Raw genomic sequence first — 17987 nt, 5'->3', positions numbered from 1 at the left:
ACACAGGTCACACGCATAAGCACTCGGACACACGTGCCTCATCAGCACTGGGGTGAAGAATGACCCCGCCTGAAGTTGTCGATATAACACCGCTTCGTTACGGGTCAAGCCCGGATGAGGTGGCGGCATAGTCCTTCTCTCTAGTCTGTACCACTCCACAATTTTGTTGTAGGAGGTCTTTCTGTCCTTGGTTTCCCATCCCCACGACAGGTCAACCGCAGTAGCAGCGGCACGGTTGGTTAGTCCTCGCGCCGCCGTGTTCGCCGTCTCGTTGTGGTTTGCATTGCCGCGATCTGACACATCACTGCCCATATGCGCCGGAAACCCCTTTATCATGACACACCAATTTTCAGTCGCGAGATCGACCGCACGCAACACACACGCGGCTTCACCACACACCCTTGCTCTGGCGCAATTTTTCAGTGCCGTCCTAGAAGCACAGAGCACAGTCGTGCACTCGGGGTGGGCGATGGCCAGGGCAATGGCCACTTCCTGGGCTCGATGCGCCCCACGAGTCCGCACACTCGCCGCAGTTCTCGTTGCACCGGTAGATGCCCCGAAGACTGCTGCGGCGAATGCCTTTCTTTCATCTGGATACTCTGCCGCGTCCACAAACACGGATCCCCTGTCTTTGGCATGGAGATCGATGAGCGCCTTGGCGCACGCCGCCGCCCGCTCATTGTGGAACCCTGCGTTAGTGTTTCTTGACACGGGACATATCCGTAGCCGTCTGCTAATTGCTTCCGGTACAGGCACTTCTGTATTTTCGGGTTCCTCTTCCTTTGGCCCCAGGCCTAGGTCCCACACCACTTGTCTGCCCGTTCTTGTTACCGACAGCCGCGCGAGCTGGGCGGTGCTCTGCGCCTCGGCGATTTCTTGTAAGGTGTTATGCACTCCCAAGGCCAGTAACTTGTCGTTGCTTGTGCAGTCAAGAAATCCGGGCGCAGCCGTGTACGCTTTGCGTATGAGCGCATTGATCTTATTTCGCTCGCATTGATCTTATTTCGCACGGCCATTCGCCTCTTGATGGGGCGAATGGCCGTGGTGACTTTGGCCGCGAAACTGCTGGCCGTCTCCCCGTTCACTCGTTTGCGCTCAATCAGCATCCCCAGTGCTCAGATCTTCCCGACATCCGTGATCATGTGACCGCCGCTCGTCTTGATCTTTATTGTCTCTTGCTCTCTAGCAGGTTCGTGGCCTTTCGTCTTCCTAGTTGCTGCTTTCGGAGGAATCTTGGGTGAATTTCTTGTTCACAGTTTCTCATGTCTAAAGAACCAAAAAGCAAATACCCAGAATCCATTGAAAATAGTAGCTTATTATGAAAACTCTGAGCAAGTTTTCTTTGGCGGATTAAGCTTGAATGCTGGTTAAACAAATCACGGGCAAAGAACTATTCATAAACGTCGAGCCATTTGTGCGCTGTGAAGTCGTGGACGTCACAACCAGGGGCGTAGCCAGGGGGGGAGGGGGGGGGCTTATGGGGCTTCAGCGGCCCCCCCCCCCCCCGAAATGTTTTCGTGCTCTCCATGAGCCGCCGGCCAAAACAACCCACGGCGCCGGAAATCATGCTCGATATTTTCGAGAATGGCCTTTTGACGCTCGAAAAGAAAATTTTAGCGCGAACATTGAGAAATCGGACTGCATTTCGCGGCAACACCCCTGCACCGGCAGTCACATATCGTAACGCAAAGAGCTCCATCCGAGCAGAAAGTTCCAAAGGCGCGGCGGGCGGGCTTGTCGCGGCATCTCGCTGAGGCCGCGGAATCGGGAGCGCTTGGACCGCAATTCTGACACTTTATGGGTATATAGTTCTAATAAACTTTTGATGCGAAAGGTGCACTGATATTTCCAAAGTCGTACTTTACATTTTCAATTCCGGGACATTGTGGGCTTAATGTTGTTATAAACACTTGACGCCAAAGGTGCATTGACTTTTCTAAAGTCTTAGATCGGAACATACAACGAGACAAGCCAAATCAACACACTTTCAGAGAAGTTGACGAAACACGCAGCAAGATACGATGAGACGAAGCAATGTGGCGGTTCATTTTTGCCGTCATGTCGCATAAAAAAATAAAAATAAAATTATGTTGTTTTACGGGCCAAAATTACTTTCTGATTATGAGGCACGCCGTAGTAGGGGACTCTGGAAATTTCGACCACCTGAGGCTCTTTAACGTGCACCTAAATATTAATACACCGGTGTTCTCGCATTTCGCCCCCATCGAAATGCGGCCGCCGTGGCCGGGATTCGATCCCACGACATTTTTTTTCACGTACGCCAAAGCATCCATGTCAAGACACTAAAGCCAGCCAGGGTAACTACGTTTTTATTTATTCTTTCTACTTTGTCTTTTATTCGTGAGGACACATTGAGCCTCGTAAAAGCTTACAGTGGAAACATTCGAATTCACCGCCCCCCCAAAAAGCAAAGGCCGTCATTTCCACCGGAAAGGTGTTGTTTACTATGTTTTTTTCGATCGTCAGGGGCTATTACTGATAGAATTTTCTAAAGCCGGAGAGACTATCAATCGTTTCCGATATTGTGAGACACCGGATCGGCTGCGCGGGGCAATCAAGAACAAACGACGTGGAAAATTGACGACTGAGGTCATCTTGTTCCACGACCTGGCTATGGTGTTGGGCTGCTGAGCACGAGGTCGCGGAATCGAATCCCGGCCACGGCGGTCGCATTTCGATGGGGGCGAAATGCGAAAACACCCATGTACTTAGATTTAGGTGCACGTTAAAGAACCCCAGCTGGTCGAAATTTCCGGAGTGCTCCACTACGGCGTGCCTCATAATCAGAAAGTGGTTTTGACACGTAAAACCCCCTAATTTAATTTTTAATTTTTCCACAGTGCCCGTCCCCACGTCGCTGATGTGGTTAATACAAAACTGGCAAAGTTCAAGTGGGAAACGCTGCAACATACGCCATACAGGTAAGATCTGTCGCCTTGCGACTTCCACCTTTTGGGGCAAATGCAAAAAACAGCTTAAGGGAAACAGATTCGCGTCGGACGATGACGTGAAAGAGTCAGTTGCAGATTTGTTGAAGCAGCAACCTAAGGAGCTTTATGAGATGGGAATCACCCGACGCGTTATTCAATGGGATAAATGTCTAAATGCTCAAGAAGACTACTTTTAAATTAAGTACCCCGTTTGTCATATATTTGCATTGGCTCACTATCATTTGACTCGCCCACGTATATTTTGCAGAACGACTTTATATAGGTGCTCCCTTCTCTGTTGGGACAATAATTTCGGTGCAATCACTCACGATACACGACCGGTGAGTGCTGCTCCTGCGTAATACATTGGAATAAATGACAGCGTCATTGAGATCTTTCACTGGCCGTTGCATATGTACAAAAATGTAAACAAGGGTGTTGAATGACAAAGTTTCGTTAACATATTTGTCCACAGCTTGTTAATTTCATGGCCTTTACATTTCTCATATCAGTGGCATGAACTGCTTTGCTTGTTTCGAACTAATATAGTTCTAAGGTTCATGTGATATTTTCTTTACTTATAAAATAGACAAGAAACATGGAAGCATTGATATCAGTTATTTTGAGCACAATTTCTGGCACATACGAGTATATCCTTTTATTTTAAAAATACATATATTACTTGTTTTGAAAGTGCGTAGCGTTCAAGAATTCGTTTGCAGCATCTTTGGCAATGGCAATGCAGTTTTTATTCATGTATTTGATCTCTCGACAAATTGTTTAAGAGGAAGCGTTAGCTCGGGCCCAACTCCGACGCGGTCTATTCAAATAAATGTAAAACGCAGAAACGCTTTTCTGAGATAACCCCTGGATCACTTTTAATGAACTTTGTTGAATTTGGAAGAGTTAACTCCTAGTATCTGTTGGAAGCGGAAGTTCGATTTAGGGCCTGAATTTTGTTCAAAATATTTTTTAAAATTTGAAAGTGCGAAAAAATAGACGCACTTCGTTTACAAACTCAAAGCTCTTCATCAAAAACAGATATCGCGGTTCTTCAAATGGCATCTATTATAAGAGTCAAAGCGGACAAATTCGGTATGTCCATTTGTATCTTACGTGAATTAGTTACGTGGTGCACAAGGGTTCTGCAAAAGCCGCATTTCGATAGTGCGATAGTAGATGTACTATTAGATGCGATTCACAGTACTGTGATATTATATTTCATTTTTGAGTTACAGAGTTTTAAACATGATAGTTTAGTTTCCTGAAAATTGGAGATTTGTGCCAATTTTTATTAAAAAGGTGACAACCTGACAACAAACCTGATCAAATTTGGTGCAGTGGTTGCCGAGAAAAACTAATTCGCCTTCTACATGTATTTAGATCGGATCATCCGAGATAAAGCTTCCTCTTGAGGAGGAGGCCAAGCTGCAACGTGAGCCCCCCCCCCCCCCCCCCCGTACGAAATTTCTGGCTGCGCCACTGGTCACAACATCATTGCGCATCCTCGACTTTAGTTCAGTGTTGCATCCAATGTTAGGTTCTTATGTGTAAAAACTTATAGCGCTAAAAACACGAAGGACGTAGAAAAAGAAACACACCACAGGCGCTCTAAGCGATCTAAGTTTTTATTATTATGCGCTACCAACTAGTCCACCCATTCATCCTCCTAACGGGTATCACTGCTGTCACGGAAATGTAACGTACACATCCCACAAAGTAAATTAACGAGTATATTCTTGACCGAGCTGTGGTCAACCTTCACTGCCCACCTTTATATGTTATCATCCTTCACCATCACTTATTGGCTTTTATATTGTGACATTACACGTTTCTTGACCTTAGCAGGCCTTGTAAAAATCTGCGACATCACAAGGAGCTCGGACGTCAATTTACACTCAGTGTTTCCCCCCATCGTTACATTTTCTTACTCTCATTGGCACGAGAAACCTCTGCTGTAGGTATGACGGACCTACCTTGCATTCTATGTGTACGCGCCCAGCATAACTTTATACCTCACTGTCCTCTTCCAAGTGGCCAGTTTTGATTGCGATAGCCATAATATTGACACTCCAGGCACATTTATGCCGTCGCCGTGAGGTTCCGCATAAAGTCCAAGGGCGATAAAATCATCGCCGGGCGCGGTAGGGTAAATGTGCGAGTGAAAGCGTCCCAGGGTTTACCGGCGATCACGGCTCAATCTCGCGCACCCAAGGGAGGGAAGCAGGAAGGAAGCGTGCCGTCTTCCGTCGCGCGCGAGGCGGCGGAGGCGCGCGTTCTACTCCGCGCTGCCGTGCGCGCCCACGAGGGTTCCTGAATCTGGAAAGCCATCCGCGACAGTGACACAGACGGCCGCGTGCTGTGTTTCTGCGGCTTAGTTCGCGCTCAGGCCGACACACGGCACGAAGGTCACTTCGCTCGCTGCTGCTGCTGCGCTTCTTCGTTCCAGCATTGTGACAGCGAGTTTCCGCGGTCATGGGGTGAGATCTCATTTTTGCTGTGCGCGCGTCACTCCATGGTTATTTAGTTAGTATGACTATGTTGATTAGTTTACGCGGCTGACAGAACTACTACATATACTTCGTATAACTGTCCACGGATTTGATATCGGAATCCCCTTTCGGGCGTGACTGAGGCATATTTGGTTTAACTTTGCCGCAATGACACGATTTTATAACAGCCGATGTTACGCTCTGCTGCAGTAGCGCCACCAAAACGTGAAAAGAGGTGCGCATTGCAGATCAGGCAAGCTGCCTTACTCCAGTAACGCATGAAATAAATTTCTGGCCCTCATTGCTATACAACAATGAGAAGAAAAAAAGTCAGATAACCAACTGGAGCCTTCGGTGATTTCTTCCACAGCGAACAGGTTCTGGCCGCGTATCTTGTGCTTTCGCCGCCACGTGACTCGCAGCCGTCGTCGGTCCAACGTGTCGTCGGCCACGCTGAGCCTCAGCTGGAGACGCGAGGTTCGGTTCAGTGGCCACAACAGCCAGCAGCTCCATTCGGTTCGGTTGAAGAGGTCACAGGGCACGGCCGATGTCACACTGCCTCTCGCACCGTTCTCCCTGAGAGTGCAGATCACTCGACCAATTTGTAGTGCGTCATTCATTTCACAAGATAGACAAACATGGCCGTTATTTCTTAATAATTTGTCAACCTCTTCGCAGAGTTCACCTCGATGCCGGCACTGAAACTCTAAATCTAATTCTGCATTTCAGGATTAAAATAAAGAAAGCACTCAAAATATTTGCATGTCGTGCTTGCCTTTAACACAGAGTTCTGCCTTCCAAGGCGCCTGCTCACAGTGTATGCAATACTACCACTATAAGGGATCTAGGTTCTACAGATGGACATTTATCCACAAGAAACCTTCAGCTATTAGTATACCTGCTTCACATGTGGTTGGTCACCAGCATAGTGCAAGACTATGTCCCAGCCAGACAGTGCGCGTGCGCACCTCCGATGTGCACGTGTGGGCAGGTAGAACAAAAAAAACAGAACATAGATGACGCACTGACATAGGGCAGAGATCAGACAAAGATGATATTTTCCGTATTGCCTCCCCTAAATGAAACAAACCTATTCTCAGAGGAGATTTAAACATAACGAAGTTCGCACTCGCTTCGCATCCTCTAAAAGCATTCTCTATGTGTGCGATTTGACTTGTCCCTGCCCGATCTCATTATCACAAACGACAACTCAGTCGCACGGTGCTAGCAACATCTTCGTATTGGCGATTCCCATCACACATCTTCGGTTAAACAAAGGATACGTGACAAGCGAATGCTCCCCATGTATGTAGTCTTTGTTCGCAGAACAAAGTGTCATCACTTTGGCAGAACTAGTTCGATATGAGCAGTAGTGCAGCGAAAAAGAACGTCGTAGGTTTTATCGTGAAAAAAGGAAAGAACTTGGAGGGAGCATTGCGTAACACGCTTGACGCCAAATTAGCCAACAGAACACGCGATCACCCCGTCGGAGAACGCGGCATGTTTTAGTGCTCTGGCTATGCAGGCAGAACTAGTAGACCAGCCAAACAAGTGCACATCGAATAAAAACTACCGCGAACCACACATTTCGTGACAATACGCTGAGTCTGATAGGGCACACGTTGGGCTGACACTTCGGCGGGAAACGCGAAGGGAGTGGCTTCACGGTGAGTTTGCATACCAAGTTTGGCTGCGTGACGTAATGCACACCGGTCCTTGTTGTTCTGTCATGTACGCGCCGCTTAAGCGCTATTGCCGTACTAAATGTGCCAGACCAACTAGCCCAAAAGTATCTACTCATCTGCTCCCTCCTAGTTTATTACCTTCCTCCGTAGTTACTATAATCCACTAACCAATACAGTCAACGATATGTCCAAATTTTGGCGGCGCTTCTCCAAGCCGAGACGCTTAGCCATTAGAGTGCGTTGACACCTCTTAAGGCTAACCATTGCAGTAGACATTGAGTAAGAAACTGTTTGTTGTCCTTGCTGCAGCGTTAACGAAAATTCCAGTTCTGTATTACAAAACACTTCATAAAGTAGATCTCTCTTTTTCTTAAGACCAAGAAACAAAAAAGGAGCAAAAAACAAGAAGCACTTCAGGAGGAACATTTTTTTTCAATTCGGCACCTGATCATTAATTTGATTGAAATCAAGAGCCCTAAGGCTCTTGATTTGAGTAATGATGCGGGTGGTTTGTCAACATTTCCGAAACGCCGAACTGTGTACAGTTTCCTAAAGTTTCTTTGAGACCTTACTCTCTCAGCCAACAAAACAGATTTAACGGGTAACAATAAACGAGAATCAGAAATATGAAATTCCTTGAAATAACATATCAAAGAGTGATACGTTTTTCTTTTGTTTGTTTACGAGTGCTATGAAGTGGAGCCCCAGTTGAGCAAGAGCCAATTCCTTCGCTTCCAACAGTTACAACGCCGTACTATAGGATCGGTGTGCACCGAAAATACCACCGTCCTTGACTCCTAATTAACAAAGCTTCTCGGCCCGTAGTAAAAAAAAAAAGAACTATTAGAATAGAATTGTGTCGTAAGAGGAAATTGCAGCGAATCCTAATGCTAGACAAGTCATTAGCGAAGCCGGTCAGCGAATGTCAAAGACAACTTAAAAACAAGATGTTTTGTGACTTCGGCCCCTTCTTTATTTTGCCGATAGCTTTTGGTTGTATATTAGGTGCAGCACTACGATTTATTGAAGCTCTCTTACAAAAACTTCTAGAACAGCAATTTTTTGTGAATACGGGCCATCATTTCTAAGCATAAACTGCGCTTCCCTTCAAGCCAAAGTCACCGGACAAAAACGAAGGCCACTTGCAATCCTTGCTGCTTGTTGCATGGTGGAGGTGTACGTCTCTAAACAAAGATGGAGGCAACTTGACAACCTTGCTACTTGTTGCGTTCAGGAGGAGTACTTCTCTGTAAGGGTTTTCATGTCACATGCAACTAACGCGCTGGACAGCTCGAAATTTGAGAGCAAGATCATTATCCAAACACCCTCATGGTGCATCAATTTTCTCGCTTGCAGTGCCATAAAGTGACGAGATATTGAGAAGCCAGCATTAGCATTCCGCCTGAGAGCAATCTGTAGAACTACGCCTACAAAGATTCAGATGGTAGTATCGATGGTGTTGACGGATTGTGCGCAATGGTGCGTGGCATAGAAGCTCCTTATAACAGTCAGTGACTCTAGAATGCGGATTGCGTTTGCAGTTTTTAAAGTTTCTTTCCCGATCCTCTACACAATGTCGACTTTTGCGCGCGGCCTACATGTCATCGACACCCAGACGTACCCGTCGCGTCGGCTTTTGGAATCTGGCGGAACATCAGCGCCGGCCACGAGGGCACGCTCGCGAATCCTGTCCATCAAGCCGATCTCTTCGGTCTTCTGCCAGTAGCCCCGGTCGACATACGCCGTCGCCACCACCAGAACCTGGACGAGCACACGAATATTGCGTACGCTTAGTCTCACACTTAGGTACAGTCGCGAGCAAAATCTTGCGTATCAAGTGTGCTGCATTTTTTTTCTTTTTCACAACCTTGCCATTCCGTCTGAAACCAAGAACGCTTGCCAACGTAGCGTTTACTTGACCAGTACAATGTATGAAACCAATTCCAGGCTGCGGAGCTGTGCTTGAATATATTTAAATCTTCTGCTGATGCCGTTGTCTCCAACCTTTTCCTCGCGATTTCACACGACCGAAATAGGGAGCAGCGGTGATGATTGAAAGCGAACTCAGAAAATCGTAAAATTCCGCGTGTGAGCCAGTTTCGCTATCTTACATTTCCTTCTGCTACGCCATTGTGGTCGCATGAAATTAAACGGCTCGGATGTTTTGTGTATTTATCTGCCAACGAATCAACCATATTACTCGTATGTGATGAGGAATTAATACGTCTGGCATACGCACTAGGGCTACTACACAACCACTGCGTAAGGTTCATTCACCCATCCTATTGTCACGTAAACGTGAGGGTGAAGAAAGCAGCAAAACCACGAATGACGAAACCAGCGTTTTATTGCGCCAACTTTTGCGCTCAAAAACAGGCTATCCTCAGAAAACAACGACAGCGGCACAGTCGGCGATCGTCGAAGGTCGGATCAGCGGGTCAAGCGCGTCGGCTTTTGCACATGAGTCATGGACGGTTCCAGTTGGCTCAATGGTGCTCGCGTGTGTTCCCGAAAATACTTCACAATTCGCATCGCGCGTACATGCAGATCAGATTACACAAGGATCGTTGACAACAGACAGTGGATAGAACCATCAATAACAATCGAGAAACTTCCTATATATGCAGGCGTGGCCTGCGCTAAGCGATATCATTTGTTATACGGCGAAACGCGGTCACCCGATAAGATAACAAGTACATGTGTCAATACCCCCTCCCCCTTAAAAAGCATCGTTGCGATGCTGCAAACAAAAGAAACTGATAAACAAAAACACTCATAGTAAAGAAACAGGAAAATAACGAAGTTCGTCAGCGTGCGTAAAAGGGCTTATGACGTGCAACGTGGGCCACTTCAGATCGTGCATGGCGCCGTTGTGATTGCGAAATGCCGTCTGACACGACCTCATAGTCAAGTGGCCAATAAGTAGGATTATCTTGTAGGGTCCGAAGTACAGTCGCAATAGTTTCTCACTGAGTCCTCGTCGGCGTATCAGGGTCCAAAGCCAAACACGGTCATCGGGCTGGTATTTCTCGTAGTGTCGTCGTAGATTGTAGTGTGGGCTGTCCGTCCTCTGCTGGTTCATGATGCGCAGGCGGGCGAGCTGTCGGGCTTCCTCTGCGCACTGGAGATGGGCGGCGACGTTGACATTCTCTTCGTCGTTGACGTGCGGCAGCATGGTGTCGAAAGTCGTCGTAGTGATCTTGCCGTAAACCAGCTTGAACGGCATCATCTACATTGTTTCTTGCACGGCCGTCTTATAGGCGAAGGTTACGTACGGCAGGACGGCATCCCGCGCTTTTTGTTCGACGTAGACGTACATTGCAAGCATGTCGGCAAGGGTCTTGTTCAGCCGCTCCATGAGACCATTAGTCTGCGGGTGGTAGGCAGATGTCCTCCGGTGGCTTGTCTGGATGTATTCAAAGGTGGTTTGGGTGAACTCTGCAGTGAAAGCTGTTCCTCTCTCGGTGATGAGGACTTCTGGGGCACCATGTCGCAGCAGGATGTTATTGGCGGAGGATTTAGTGACTTCGTTCGAACTACCTCTAGGAAAAGCTTAGCTTTTGGCGTAGCAGGTAAGGTAGTCGGTTGCCACGATGATCCACTTATTTCCCAATGCCGATGCCAGAAAAGGCCCCAACACATCCATCCCGATCTGCTGAAACGATCGCCAAAGAGGCTCAATCGGCTGTGACATTCGCGCTGGGCTTGTCGGCGTTTTGCCTCGCTGACAGTCTCGGCACATCATAACCTTATGGGCGAAGTGAGCATTCATGCGCGGCTAGTAGTACTTTTCTTGAATCCTCGAAAGCGTATGGCAAAGCTCGAGATGCCCGGCTGTCTCGCATCTTGCAGGACATGCCGGACGTCTGACCGGAGCGCAACGGGGACGAGAACCTAGTTTCCCGCGGGCTGGCGATAATTTCTTCTGCACCAGGGCCGGTATTCAGTAACGCTCCGGTATGTGAAGAATTCGATTTGCGAGCAGCGTTTGGTCGCCGCCTGGGAGACAACATCACCTCGGGGTACGCATGCATATTATGGTGACGTCACGCACATGTCAGTCATGCGAAAACGAAATTTGTAGTCTGCTACGAAGCGAAGTGGCACGATCCACGATCGTGCCACTTTCACGAAGCACGATCTTGGCTGGGATCCCAAGCGCCATGTGCCGTGCGCAGAGCCTGTGCGTGCCGTGTGCACGAGCGAGATCGGCGTTCCCAGCAACACGGCGTCGATAGTGGCTCCGGTAGCACCCGTGTTAGTGCTTTTAGCAGGTGTCCGTGCCAGACAATGACAACCTCGACATCAACAAGGCGCATTTGGGATGAGAGAAGAATAATTCAGGAGGCAATTCAGGCTCTCTAAAGGGACAGTGCGCCTCCCGTGCGAGAAGCTTGAGATAGTTTGGGGGCCGCAACGCACTAGCGGCATTGATGCTGTCGCCAAAGTGCTGTGCGCATTGCAATGTTGTGCGATAGGAAGTTTCCAACAGTGCGTGGCCAACGAGCAAACCTTTGGCCTGTCCCAGCCCTCAGTCAGCCGCATATGTTCTTATTATTTTTTATTTTTGCCGAAGCCATAACAACGGTCGCCAAAGAAAACGGGTGGGTGAAATTTCCAATGAAGAGATATCAAAAGGCGGTGGTCAAGCAACGGTCCTTCGAAAATGGCAAGCCAGCGCACAACGTCCGAACTAGCGGCTTAACTGGTTCAACCACAGTAAACAAAATAGGCTAAATGATTCACCGCCAGTATGTCGCACACACATTTTATAATAAAAAACATAAACCTCATCATTAACAACAAATAATTTTTTTCCCGAAGAACCTTTTATAATGTGTTATATTTTCCCTTGCTTTGTGACGTTCACGTCCAGAAATAAACCTCCGCTTCGACTGGCCTCTATCTTTGCTATCGTTTTCATTATGTCAGCGAACCGCCCAAACGTGACGCCACTACCAAATTGAGTTCTTCGAATACCGAAGCGTTACAGAATACGGCCCAGGACGACGTTTCCTAAGAAAAAGTGACAGTGAAGAAAACAGCAAAACTTGCGAATGACGCAACTAGCGGTTTATTGGGGAAAACAGGCTACACTCAAACAAAAACGATATATCGACGAACACCCTCAGCGATCGCCTAGAATCTGATCAGCGGGTCAAGTGCGTCGGCTTTTACGCATGAGTCATCGAAGGTTCCAGATTTATCACTGGTGGCTGCGTGTCTTCCAGAAAGAACTGCACAATTGGCGTCGCACATACACGCAATCACATAATACAAGTTGCGGTGACAACAGATAGCGGAAAGCACCATCGATAACATTCGAGAAACTTGTGATACATGCAGGCGCGTCCTGCGCCGGGCGATAGCATTTGTTGCACGGTGAAACGCGATCACCCGATAAAGTACAAGTGTCAATATTCATAAGATCTCAGCGTGCCCTCATTAAAAACAGAAACATGTTTTGACACCCTATTTACTGCCACCTTATCGCAAGCTTATCGGTATTTCACAAGTACTGCGTCGGTTCACTTTACAGCGTGCTTTAACCTACTACGACGCTAATGTAAGTCGCTCGGCACCAGCGATCAACTAAATGCTGCTCGCTCAAGTGCACGGATTTCTCCTTGTGGCCATTTTTTTTGTGTGTGCACAACAAGAAGACTGAAACAGCCATCCATACCACTATAGTTGCGATCACCCATTCATCTGCCTTACCGGCCGAAATAAGTGTTTCGTGTAAATACCATCGTCAACAAAGCCGTTTTCCATTTCTTCTGTTCCAATCCATTGCGCCCCCCCCCCCTGAAGGGCGTCTTGTAGCAAATAAAGAGAAGGCGATAAGGCACCTGTTTCCATTTATTCACACTGATAATTGATCCCACATTATATACGCATTCTTATTATTGTAACCACTATGCGATCAGAATTGTTGGCATGCGTTTAACACTGTACCTAGCCGCCATAGTCTCTAGGCGCAGATGAAGTTGCACAGTATTGCACGGGTTCCTAGTTTGGGCAACGATCAAAACTAATTCCATTCCGTTGCAGCTTTGGTGTATTTAACGTTAAGGTTTAGATTTAACAACATCACCAGCTGCCACATCCGAAACGCGATAGCTTTCCCGAGAAAGACCATCGCGCCAGCGGCGTTCATTTGCATGGTATTCACGCTTCCTCGATTACCGCGCCGGACACGTTTAATTAGTCCTCGCTGGATGGTTCATACAAGATTAGACTTGTATGTCCTGCAAGCTAGAAGCACTTCTGAATCTAGCGGCATGTTGTCTCGTTGCTGACGCACGACGATTGGCCGTCGGCGTATTATGACGACACACAGGGCGCGTTCACACGCCATTCCCGGCAAACGCACGCTTGTGTACTCGCAGAGCGATTTCCACGTACGCAGAAATCTATGAATGCGCACCAAGAATGTTTCTCCGTTCCTAATAAAAAAAAAAATTGGAGGACGCTTAAGCTTCGCCTTCAAGAGTGGAACGGGATAGCGTTATCGCGCCCCGTTCGCACCGCCTACTCAAACGCGCTACGCCAGCCAAACGTCGCGATCGGCACAGATAGCCGGGCCCCGGCGCGCCATGAAGGCGGACGCGGTCATGGGGCGAGTGGTGCGCCACGTGTCGGGGCAGCGCCGTACATTGCTAGGAGGGGGCCTTCTGTGTTTGTCGCAAGATGGCTCTGCGTGTGCGCAGAGCGCAGAAGAAACTGTGGGGGTTCCACTCTGCGTGCGGCTAGGGCTGAAGGCGAGCTCCGGATCTAGCCCCACGCAGTCGCTTTGTGTTGCTCCCCATACCGTAGCGCGGGAATCGCGGCTACGTCGGGTTCGAACGAATAAGGCAACCAGCGGCGTCAACTGTAAGAACGTTTATTGCTACCGGCAATAAAGAACACTGGCAGAGGGATGTCCTCTCTGTAATAGTAATAAATAGGCTGGCCTCTTTGCCTGGGATAGTCAGGCAACGTGGTTCCCTCACGGGTTGCGGCAGGTACTCCAGTCTGGCACGTTAGGGGTCCGGCCTCAGAGAGCCAGCGTCTCTCCCGGTCGCGCTGTTTTGTACCTTTTTACCTGGGCGAGGGGAATGTCCTCCTCACCCGTAAGCTACTCGCCCGCGAGTGAGGAAGGAAGGGCGCGCGCGCGTCGCGAGAACGAGGGAGAATCCGGAGAGGGCATAGTGCGCCTCTCCCCTGTCTATGCCGGCGCTCGACGCGACGGCGCAGGGGAAGATGGGCGCGTGTGCTCCCCACAAAACATAGCGGAAACGTACTTCCCTACTCGTGAAACTGCGACTTCTGTAAGCTACATGGTCATAATTACCGATATATACCGCAGTACAACTTTCTACGGCAAGTTTCTAAGGCAACACCGCATTCACTAGAGGTGATTTTGTCCCATTTCGAAGGAAAGAGTTCGTGATTGAGTGGTAGCGTCTCCGTCTCACACTTCGGATACCCTGGTTCGATTCCCACCAGGCCATCTTGCAAGATGCTTTTTATTTATGAAGTGCCTTCTGGGATTTATCGCTCATGGCCAACGCCGCTCACGCCGACACCGACGACACCGGCTTTTCTGCGACAGGAGCTCCTTAACTCTGTCGCGTTAAAAATGTAGAGCCTACGCACTGTGGGAATCGATGTAAGCAAAGTCTCTGCGCTGCCTGTGTTCACTGACATGTGGCCGTGATTTTGATGGCATGCGACAGTTGTGGTTAGACGTTAAACGTTGCATTGCGTGCACCACTTGCTTTTGTCTCCATAGGATACAGTGCACAGCAAGACGTGTTTGCTCGAGGCGTTGTTGTGGGCCATTGTCTTTAGTTCCGAGAATATTAGCACTACCATTTTCTCACACGGCGCATAGAATCGGCGCATCAAATTATTTCTATCTATGAAAGAGATAGAAATAATTTTTATTGGAGCCTTAGGAGAAATAGCTGCCATTACCTGTGCCCAACAAACCAGTGTAGGCTGGCTCCACGGGCTTTCGTCAAGCAGCATGGCCTTCCAGTATTGCAGGGTTGGGACATCGTGGATGAAGTGTGGATTTGTTGGATCGCCACTGCGTATTGTCGCATTCACGTCACGGTGCAGTTTTGCGTCTGCATGACCTGCGTCTGTAGTCCGTATGGGCAAACTTGCACTTTTTTTATTTTTAAGAAAGGAAATTTTCAGAAAAAAATATATATAGTTTGTCCAGAATTATCGCGATGTCTCTAAAGAGAATTTATTTTATTGAAGAGACCCCAAAGGAATCTGTCTTTCTAAGAACGCATTTCGCTTCTCGCGCTATCTTGGCAAGGCTGTTATTCACACGTTTCGTAAAGGCGTTGGCACAGGCACGTACCCAGGCGGGGCCCGGGGAGGCCCGCCCCCCCCCCCCCGCAATCAAATGGCATACCCCCCCCCCTCCCCACCCACGCCACCACTCCTCACACATTCCTAAAGCGCCGCCAGATCAATGTTGAGACATCGCAGCTGTTCATCAGTCAGCATTATGCTGCCTTTTTCACTCCTTTTAGATGGCGGTAGTTATCGCCATGTCTTGTAATGTGAAGGACAGTTTTCTCATAGATTCCGCACCTGCGCGATTAACTCGAGATGCGTTCAGTTGTCACCATCTATTCAACAGTCACGCGCATAGCTGGTGCTTTTGTTAGTTCAACTTTCTTTGTTCAGGCTGATCCTGGGACCAGGAGAGGGATGCGGCTGTTACACAGCTGGTCTGTACTCTCATGGAACGAGTTGCGGCCGCGGAGAAAACGCCAACTGCGTTTAGCTTTTCCCTTTGCTTCATTATTTCCTTGAGTTACGGCTCGCCGCGACGCTGGCAGATGCCCGGAACCATATACACGTGATATGGGTTAGATAAGGTGGGAAATAAAATAATGTGAATGAACGTCCATCATGAAACCCTGCAATAACCCTTAAGCCCATAAGCAAGATGACTGTCGCCCGTTACCTCGTCTGTTTTTTCCTAACTGTATAGCACTTTTCGTGCAAAATTGGCAACTGGAAACAAAAATCGCAAGGAGTTGAGAAATTAAGTGATCTACTAAGGGAGAGAGCCAAGGCAACAACCAAACTGCAAGCAAAAGCGAATAATAAAAAATGTAACCGTTGTTTATGAGAATATTTATGGATCAACATCTTTTTATTCAAAAAGGAAGTAGAGAAAAAACGCCACCGGAAGTGGAGAACAATTGTTTTGAACGACGCTTCTACAGTTATCGGTCGAACCGTTATCGGTAAACCCCTCATGTAATGTCCCGCCAGGGACCCTTGAGGTTCAAATAAATAAATAAATAAATAAACCACCTCACGTAGCCACTTCTCTGCTGTGCTTATGTGGGTGTTTTTCTAACCTTTCGCGGTGAGCGCAGTACATATAGAATCGCAGAGTCCTGCGCTCTACGCGGTTGTATGAGACTAGCAGCCGCACAGCGCTACGCAATTCGCGGAACTCTCAAAACTGATGAACAAGGCGAAAATAACTGATATTCGAAACTATAACATGAGAAAGACTGAAGAAGCCGTAAAAAAATGAACGCAGCCTGAAATCAGTAAAAAAGAAACCCGGCATAGGACAAACCATGATGTATGCACAAAAAGATAAGAAGGATAATATCATCAGCAATCTCGAAGATATAGTAAAAGCAGCGGAAAAAGTCTAAGCCGACCTGTATACAGTATCCAGAGGAGTCACGATAGTTCACTTAGAAACAGTAATGAACAGGATACAGAAACTCTCCTATATCTAGCGATGAGGTCAGAAGGGCCCTGCAAGACATGAAACGATGAAGAGCGGGAGGATAACGTGGGATAACAGTCGATTTAATCAAAGATGGAGGAGACATAATGCTTGGAAAACTGGCGGCTCTTTATAAGAAGTGTCTATCGACTGCAAGGGTCCCAGAAAACTGGAAGAATGCAGACATTATACTGATTCCCAAAAAAAGGAGACGTTAAATAATTGAACAATTATGGGACCATTAGCTTGCTGCCAGTATTATATAAAATATTTACCAAAATAATCTCCAATAGAATAAGGTTTACACTGGATTTTGTCAACCAAGGGAACCGGCTGGCTTCAGGAAGAGATACTTTACAATGGATCACATCCATGTCTTCAATCAGGTTATCGCGAAATCTGCAGAGTACAATAAGCCTCTCTATGTGGCTTATATAGATTACGAAAAGGCATTTGATTCAGTAGAGATACCAGCAATCGCAGAAGCACTACGTAATCAAGGAGTACAGAACGCTTACGTAAAAATCTTGGAAAATATTGCTACATGCGTGAGGTTTTTGTTTGAACGAGGCGCGTGGGCGCCATCATTCCAGAAAAGAGGAGGAAGAACGAACTGGGCTCGCGCTGTGAATCTAACCGGTCAGCGCATCAACCGTTGTAAATATAATCTGTAAATAGTTTCCCGTCTTACTGACTCGTCTTTCGCGTTAGAATATCTACAGAGGTTCTACAGGTACCTTAATTCTACACAAGAAAAGCAGAGAGATACCTATAGAGAAAGGGGTCAGGCAGGGAGACACAATTTCTCCAAAGCTATTTTCTGCGTGTTCAGAAGAATTCAACCTATTAAAGTGGGAAGGCTTAGGAGTAAAGATCGATGGCAAACATCTCAGCAACCTTTGGTTTGCCGATGACATTGTTTTATTCAACAACAATGCAGACGAGTTACAACAAATTATTGGAGACCTTCACAGAGAGAGTGTAAGAGTGGGGTTGAATATTATTATGCAGAAGATTAAGATAATGATAAATAGCCGGGCAAAGGAACAAGAGATCAGGATGGCGAGTCGGCCACTAGAGACTGTGAAGGAGTACG

The 17987-nt window shown here is 47.6% G+C and overlaps 1 protein-coding gene across 2 annotated transcripts in view; it reads right to left on the bottom strand.

Moving 5' to 3' along the window:
* Positions 1 to 17987, bottom strand: part of LOC139047545 (uncharacterized) — a 78039-nt gene that overhangs the window by 36608 nt on the left and 23444 nt on the right. For both annotated transcript variants that reach the window (XM_070521372.1, XM_070521373.1), the window contains exons 2-3: positions 8750 to 8889; positions 5787 to 6019 (exon numbers count right to left, since the gene is read on the bottom strand). In XM_070521372.1, coding sequence (XP_070377473.1) covers positions 5787 to 6019; positions 8750 to 8889 — 373 coding nt within the window. The remainder of the gene's footprint in view (positions 1 to 5786; positions 6020 to 8749; positions 8890 to 17987) is intronic.

Source organism: Dermacentor albipictus, chromosome 7, assembly GCF_038994185.2.
Source record: "Dermacentor albipictus isolate Rhodes 1998 colony chromosome 7, USDA_Dalb.pri_finalv2, whole genome shotgun sequence".
NCBI classification, from domain to species: domain Eukaryota; kingdom Metazoa; phylum Arthropoda; class Arachnida; order Ixodida; family Ixodidae; genus Dermacentor; species Dermacentor albipictus.
The sequence above is the reverse complement of the archived record's forward strand: the minus strand, read 5'-3'. Positions and strand labels throughout refer to the sequence as shown.